The sequence below is a fragment of the Mercenaria mercenaria genome, chromosome 5, assembly GCF_021730395.1.
Source record: "Mercenaria mercenaria strain notata chromosome 5, MADL_Memer_1, whole genome shotgun sequence".
NCBI classification, from domain to species: Eukaryota; Metazoa; Mollusca; class Bivalvia; order Venerida; family Veneridae; genus Mercenaria; species Mercenaria mercenaria.
This window is the reverse complement of record NC_069365.1, coordinates 75,806,730-75,815,000: the sequence shown is the minus strand read 5'-3', so window position 1 is coordinate 75,815,000 and position 8,271 is coordinate 75,806,730. Positions and strand designations below refer to the sequence as shown.

Here is an 8,271-nt window from a genome sequence, read left to right as displayed (position 1 = left end):
GAACAGACTTTTATTAAAACTTATACATAAGTACATCGTCTAAATACATCTTTAAACATTTTTAACATGTCACGTGTATATACATGGTAATAGTGTAACATACAAATGAAAAATTTAGTCATATGATAGAGGAAATATGAACATGTATATGTACATATATGATAATAATGTGTAACTAGAAGTATATGATATGGTAACAGAGGATGAACATATTAAGCAGGATTGTTTAAAATAGCAACTTATTATTTTGGTTAATTTTATTGCAGCTCTATGCGATCAGAAAGCCAAACATATTAATTGTAAGATTAATTCCAACAAAATAAGTTAATATTGTTACAGAACCGACGTCTCCAGTTATTATCAGGGATGGCACGGAAACGTTAGCTCTAAAACGTTTATAGGGATAGGAATTACTTCGTATTTAGCATAATCACTTTCAGTTGATCTGTGGATTTAGTGGTGTGCAACCTTTTAATAAGCCAATTTTATAATAAACACTAATGGCATAGATCTACTAGATCCTTTGACAGACGATGATATATGCAACAGTTATATAGGTAATGGTTTAGCACTGCGCCTTGTATAATACCATTGTATATGACTGAGATGGCTCTTTCAACTGATATTTTACATGGATGCTGTATTACCACTGACCACTTATAATGGTCTATAACCTTGCATAAGAGCAGAATTATAACCACAGGAAATACACATTGAAACTTTATCAACTTTAATAAATAGCAAAACTCCGTGTTGACCTAATATATAAGAACAAATGATTATATTATATTTATGAACATTTGCTGAATAAATTCTTTATAAGAATCACGTCTTGTTCTTTTTTACGTTATGAACACTGATTTTATTTTGCCCTTGGTAGACTGAGATGATTACTTTCAACGATCGCTATCGAGATGAACGCAAAGGAGATATACTTTCAACACCGACCTTCTGCATAAAGAGAGAGAGAGAGGCCGATTTCTAATAATATATTTACTATAATACACACTGTTCTCTATATAATACTTGAGGGTGCGGAATTAAAGGTGCGGAATCAAGTCTGCGGAATCAAGTCTGCGGATGTTTACCCTGGAAGTCGTTGCTAGGGAATATTTTTGGCTGCGGAGGCAGCGGATATAAACTCCATTAATAATAACTGTAATGTCTGCGGAGTATTGGTATGCGGAATTGATGCCTTTAATTTAACCTATGGGATCTACCCAACAAATCAGAAAGCCGCCGACTGAGTTCGAACGCTAAATATATCGATAAATGCGTAGGGATTCCGTTCTTTCTAAGGGATGCGGACTATTTAGAAGATGCAGAGTCTGTGACCAATCACAAGAGAGTACGGATTACTGTCAGCCAATCAGATACTCAGAAGTCACTGCGGACGTCACACACATCTAAAGTTGATGAATACACCGAAATCAAATGTTCCGTACCTTGATTTTCAATTCAAAACTATACGATTAATAGAGAAGCAATCAATATAGGAGATACACAGTGAAGAGGGTGTCCATCTAGAGATCAGGATAGATATGTATTAGAGTTCTCGCACCTTTATTTATTATTTGCACGGCTATGAAATCTACCGATAGAATTCTGTCATTTCCATAGTCAAATTGTCAACACAAAAGATTATTCAGTTCAGGTGTAAGTTTTAGGTATCTCCAGCGGTAATATTCATATTGGAAAGATACTTTGAATCCTGATAGTTATTCTCGAAAATAGTTTGCTGCTGATTTCTACGCGAATACGCGGTACATATTTCTGTAAAGTAGTTGTAAACATCAAGTGATTTTGCATTTGTGTCGGCCTCTATACTTCCAGACTATAACACTTCCCCCTCCTTTGTTTTAACTTATCCTCCTGGATAAGGATATTTAATTAGGCAACATCTATCAGTTACTGTACTACCAAGGGCTTTACTTTCTAGAATTCAAGTCCTACACAAGAGAATATAATAAAACATTATCTAAAACAAATGAGATTACAACAAGAACATGAACAACAAAATTTATTTATTCACTGTTGTTGTTTATTGTTATCACTTTTATTTATTTATTTTTTTATTTATTTATTCCCTTATCATTCTTTTACGGGAGTTGTTAATTTTGTTGTGATTACTGAGCACTTTTAATTTTCTGAAGTTCTCGCTTCAACCAAGCGAGAACATTAACACCTGAGTATGGCCACAATCTGTCTATATGATATGCCTTTGCCTTGTGTTTCTTTAATCTTTTGACTAGACATACTAGCTCATCTATGACTTCTGTAACTATATACGGACCTTTCCATTTATTGACAAGTTTTGTACAAACACCCTTCTTTCGAGTGGGATCATGTAGCCAAAGGAATTGACCCTTTTGGTAATGTCGTTGTTTTGCATTAGTGTCATAGTGACGTTTTTGGTAATTCGCGACAGTTCGAATATTCTTCCTAGCAAAGTCATGTATGATGACAAATTTATGTTTTAACTCATCAACATGACTGAGACTGATATTCATCATTTACTGGGATGTCAATCATGGTGCTTAAGGGTAACACAATCTCGCGCCCATATACCATTTTATTTGGTGAGACTTGAGTAGAGTTATGGCATGAACTGCGGTAGGCCATCATGACAAACTGCAAGTATTTGTCGCAGTTGGTTTGATCGGATGCACAGTATGCGGATAGCATTGAAATGACTGTTCTAATGATACGTTCACATAATCCACTGGTTTGTGGGTGTAAGCTTGTTGTTCGGGACTTTTCAATATTGAGATAGTCACACATTTTTGCGAATAACTGGGATTCGAGGTTACTGCCTTGGTCAGTGTATACTTGTAAAGGTACACCAAAACGGACCACAAAATTGTTAACGAATGCTTCAGCCACGGTAGCCACTTCTTAATTTGAAATTGGTACACATTCTACCCATTTAGTGAACCAGTCTGAGATCACTAATATAAACCTGTTACCGTTATTTGTTTGGGGAAGGGGACCAAGAATATCCATTACAACACGTTCCATTGGTTCACCCACTATATATTGTCCCAATGGGGCTTTAGTTTTTTCTTTGGATAATTTATGGGCTGTACATGTGTCACATAGCTGACAAAATTTTTTTACACTCTCTGTAACACCAGGCCAGTAAAAACTTTGCCTGACCTTGTTTAGGGTCTTGTCAGAGCCTAAATGCGCGGCTGACGGAATATCGTGACTATAGTGCATTACCTCGTCTTGCCTACGTTTTGGCACAACTAACTGCCATGTTATAGAACCGTCATTATTGGCAAATTTACGATAGAGCATGCCACCTTTGATTTCTAATCTGTCCCATTGACGCCAAAGCGTTTTAGCTACTGATGTACCACTTGAAACTTCAGACCACTGTGGGCGGGCACTGCTAGAAATTTTGGCTGCAAAAACTTTTGATATATCTGCATCGGCAGCCTGTTCAGCTCGAATATCAGTTGGACTCCATCCATCTAAAAGCATTTGATGAGGTCTGATTTCATTAGCCACGGCTTTGTCGTTCTCACTTCTTGTGGTATCACGTGTCAATTCATCATCTTCTTCAGGGGGATTGTTCTTATCGTTTAGCTTTTCGCAATTGGATTCAGGTGAGGTGATTTCGTGAGCAACTTCTTCATTGGTCATATTGATTTCCTGCTGTCTTTTACAAGATGTACATGGTACCCTCGAAAGTGCATCGGCATTGCTGTGTTGTCTGCCAGGCCGATGCACAACAGTTAGGTTGTAAGTTTCTAACTCTTGGAGCCAACGCGCTGTTTGACCATTTGGTGATTTCAAAGTACGCATCCAGCTAACTGCAGAGTTATCGGTCCTTAGGAGTATGTCACGGCCATACAGGTAATGATGAAATTGTTTAAGTGCTCGAACAACTGCAAGAAGTTCTTTTCGTGTGATGCAGTACTGCTGCTCGTGTTTGTTCATTTTCTTGGACATATATGCTATTACATGCTCTTTATCATCAATTACTTGAGACAAGATAGCACCTGTTGAATTATCAGAGGAATCTGTGTCCAAGATGAATTGACATTCTGGTTTTGGATAAGAGAGTACTGGTGCAGTGGTTAGTGCCTCATTCAAGTCTTCAAAAGAATTTTGACAGTCCTCTGTCCATAGGAATTTCGCTTTCTTCTCGCATAATCTATGCAATGGTCTCGCAATTTCAGCATACCCTTTCACAAATTTTCTATAGTAGCCTGCTAAACCGAGAAAGCTTCTTACTTGCTTAGCATTTACTGGTATGGGCCAATTTCTGACTGCCTCTGTTTTACTATCATCAGTGCTAATACCATCTTCGGAGACTACGTGACCAAGGAAAGTAATTGACTTTTAAAGGAAGACACACTTGGAATCCTTCAACTTGAGGTTAGCTTCTTGAAGGCGCTTGAAGACGTTTTCAAGTCTTGTGAGTGACTCTTGCACTGATCGTCCTGGGGTTATAATGTCATCCATATACAAGAGTGATTCTACCCATTGTATTCCCCGTAACACGTTTTCCATTAGTCTCTGAAACGTGGCAGGGCTATTGACGAGACCAAAAGGCATAACCTTGAAGTGATAAAGGCCATTTGATGATGTAGAAAACGCGGACTTCTGTTTGTCGTTTTCGTCCATCTGAACTTGCAAGAAGCCTGAACATAAGTCCATGCTACTAAACCACTTGTTGCCTGCAAGAGCCTCGAGGCAGTCATCAACGCGCGGAATGGGATATGCGTCTACTTTGGTTACAGAATTCTAAAGTCCACGCAAAATCTAGTTGAGCCATCTTTCTTGGTTATAAGGACGACAGGAGAAGACCACTCACTGCTCGATGGTTCGATTATCCCCTTCTCCAGCATACGCTCAACTTCCTCCTTTTCATTTACACGCTTTCCAAGAGGTTGTCGCCTCGGAGCCTGTTTGACATGCTGAGCAGATCCAGTATAAATCTTATGTTTGACCTTATCTGTGCATCTTAACTCATCACTTGATGTTACGAAGATACTTTTATATTTGTTAAGGAGTGCGGCAAGGTGTGGTTTTTCGTCCTCATTTAAACGCACTGAGCTCTTCTCGAACAACTCTTTCAAGTATTCAGGAACAGGTTGACTTTCTTGATCACTTGTATTATCTTCTGTAATATTTGCACAGTCTGCAACTTCATTTTCACATTCCTCATATGATGACTTGCAAAATCCTAGTCCTAGTCCAGGATGTAATACAGTAGTCGTGTCACTATTATTTACAACACCTACACCAAGTTCTGTCCTGTGTGGATCTACAACACCTTCAGTCAAACTAACAGAATCTTTGTCTTCAATACCATATTCACAGTTTTCAACATAACCTGTTTTAGCTAAGTGTTCTGAATTGGGAATTGTCACTTTGACATATCCATATGAGTTAGGTGGTATTTCTAGAGTTCCAGTTACAATTATTCTACACACACGCTCAGCTTCACTCTGTGTTACACATTGAACGTTCTCTCCAGACCTAAGTTTTAATTTAAGATTGTCCATGTCCCAGCTTTTAACATGTTTCATGATGAAATCTTGCCCGATTATCCCTTCCATAGCCATATCACAGACAATGACGTTGTGTTTCACTTCAGCATCTCCTATGGTAATAACAAAAGTATCACGCCCATATACGTTGATTTTTGTCCCATCAACACCTTGAATGTTAGTGCTGCTAGCAGGTAAGTGTTGACGATTTAATTGGTCAAATTTAGATTTTGAGATCAGTGTAACAGTTGATCCAGTACCGACAAGAAAATCTACTGGTGTCTGATCTATTTTCCCATTTACAAATAGTCCATTATCAAATTTTGAACTGTTATTTCCAAGCTTACCAATCCTAGCAGTTCTCTGATTTTTAGTGTTATCGTTATTACATTCGATTTCAATTTGATTTTGTACAGATACAGTGTCTTGTTTAACGTCATTGCCTTTGATATTCTTGTTATTATCTACACAGTTCTGAACTTCGGTACGTCTTGTGCATTCCTGACTTGCCCTCCCTCGACCTACAGAGAGGACGTCGCATCGTTTCCCGATCCATTGCTTTTGCTGACGGATGACCTTTCACCATTGCTCTGAGTGTGTCTGTCTGGGCAGCTCCATGAGATGTGATCAAGTGACTGACAATTGTAACATCTCCTAGGGGTGTCTCTATTTCTAGCCTGTGACCCTCTCTCGATTCTATCTAGCCTTATTTGAATAGATTTCAAAGTTCTATATATGCCGTCATTTTGTCTTGTATCCTTATCTCTCCAGCTAACTCTTCTCTCTTTGTAATCATCTTGCATTTTAACTCTTCCATCATCACCTGTATTTCCAACTTGCCTTACTATATTTCTTCTTCTCTCTTGGTTTGATTCACCGAGCAGATCCTGATAGCGTTCAACAACTTCTACTGCTTCTGTAATGGTCTTACAATCCCGATCCATTACTCGGCATTTCATTTCCACTGACAAAGCCTTATTGAATTGCTGCAAGGCTAACATTTCTTGAGCTTCCGGCTCAAGATTATCATAAGCTTTTCTGGCTAATAGACGGAGGTCGTCTCCAAAAGCTGCTACTGATTCGCCCACCAACTTAAGACGAGTTTGGAATTTTGTTAACCACCGAGACTGCTGTCTTGCACTGCCAAACCTCTGCTCAAGTGCAAAGGTAAGATCTCCATATGTGCGTTTTTCACGTTGTGCAAGACTTGTGTAAAAGGCACGTGTTTGTCCTTTAAGGCATGCCGAAAGGGTCAGCAGCATCTCCTTTTCTGTCCATTGTCCCAATTCGGCACAGTCTTCAAAGTTGGAAATATATTGCTCCCAGTCATCTTCACCATCAAATTTATCAGGATTAATGCTTATCGACGATCTGTTGCTACGGCAACAGTGTCGTCGATCTGGAATTCTTTCTCCATCCTCGTTATTTGCAGGATTACATATGCGCCTATGTGGGGATCCTTCTACATCTCTTCCATCCCTTTGACCTATATTGAATTCAACTACTGAATCCGAATTAGCCATGATTACTCTATAAGATCTTCAATATTTATTTTATTAAATTGAAATACTTATGAATGTCAAAGGTCGTGTCTATTTAACCTGCACAGCAGGGGGCTTTTTTTCTGTGACCTATTTATAACCTATTTCTTATTCCGCATAAAGATGACACTACTCAACACAAGACACGGTAAATATTCCAGGTGAGTTATAACATTCACTGTTCCAAGCTGTAATTCGTGACGCTAGACAGAACTAGAATCATCCCACTTCTGACACCAATTGTTACAGAACCGACGTCTCCAGTTATTATCAGCGATGGCACGGAAACGTTAGCTCTATAACGTTTATAGGGATAGGAATTAATTCGTATTTAGCATAATCACTTTCAGTTGATCTGTGAATTTAGTGGTGTGCAACCTTTTAATAAGCCAATTTTGTAATAAACACCAATGGCACAGATCTACTAGATCCTTTGACAGACGATGATATATGCAACAGTTATATAGGTAATGGTTTAGCACTGCGCCTTGTATAACACCATTGTATATGACTGAGATGGCTCTTTCAACTGATATTTTACATGGATGCTGTATTACCACTGACCACTTATAATGGTCTATAACCTTGCATAAGAGCAGAATTATAACCACAGGAAATACACATTGAAACTTTATCAACTTTAATAAATAGCAAAACTCCGTGTAGACCTAATATATAAGAACAAATGATTATATTATATTTATGAACATTTGCTGAATAAATTCTTTATAAGAATCACGTCTTGTTCTCTTTTACGTAATGAACACTGATTTAATTTTGCCCTTGGTAGACTGAGATGATTACTTTCAACGATCGCTATCGAGATGAACGCAAAGGAGATATACTTTCAACACCGATCTTCTGCATAAAGAGAGAGAGAGGCCGATTTCTAATAATATATTTGCTATAATACACACTGTTCTAATTTCTGAATTAAAGGTGTGGAATCAAGTCTGCGGAATCAAGTCTGCGGATGTTTACCCTGGAAGTCGTTGCTAGGGAATATTTTTGGCTGTGGAGGCAGCGGATATAAACATCATTAATAATAACTGTAATGTCTGCGGAGTATTGGTATGCGGAATTGATGCCTTTAATTTAACCTATGGGATCTACCCAACAAATCAGAAAGCCGCCGACTGAGTTCGAACGCTAAATATATCGATAAATGCGTAGGGATTCCGTTCTTTCTAAGGGATGCGGACTATGTAGAAGATGCAGAGTCTGTG

General features: G+C 38.3%; 1 protein-coding gene across 1 annotated transcript; it reads right to left on the bottom strand.

Annotated features, from left to right (window-relative positions):
- Positions 1–2,895: 2,895 nt before the first annotated feature.
- Positions 2,896–7,027, bottom strand: LOC123558545 (uncharacterized). The gene is made up of 3 exons (XM_045350418.2): positions 6,074–7,027; positions 4,826–5,867; positions 2,896–4,322 (listed from the first exon to the last, which is right to left on the bottom strand). The coding sequence occupies exons 1-3, from the start codon at positions 7,025–7,027 to the stop codon at positions 2,896–2,898; spliced, it is 3,423 nt and encodes a 1,140-aa protein (XP_045206353.2).
- Between the last annotated feature and the right edge of the window lie 1,244 nt (positions 7,028–8,271).

Bases quoted from the DNA above. Each gene is read 5' to 3' on its own strand.
- LOC123558545 (XM_045350418.2), bottom strand. From the start codon at position 7,027: ATGGCTAATTCGGATTCAGTAGTTGAATTCAATATAGGTCAAAGGGAT. The intron at 5,868-6,073 runs GTCAGCAAAAGC...ACTAAAAATCAG, and splicing joins GCAATGGTGAAAGGTCATCC to AGAACTGCTAGGATTGGTAA. The intron at 4,323-4,825 runs GTGAGTGGTCTT...TTGGTCACGTAG, and splicing joins GATAATCGAACCATCGAGCA to TCTCCGAAGATGGTATTAGC.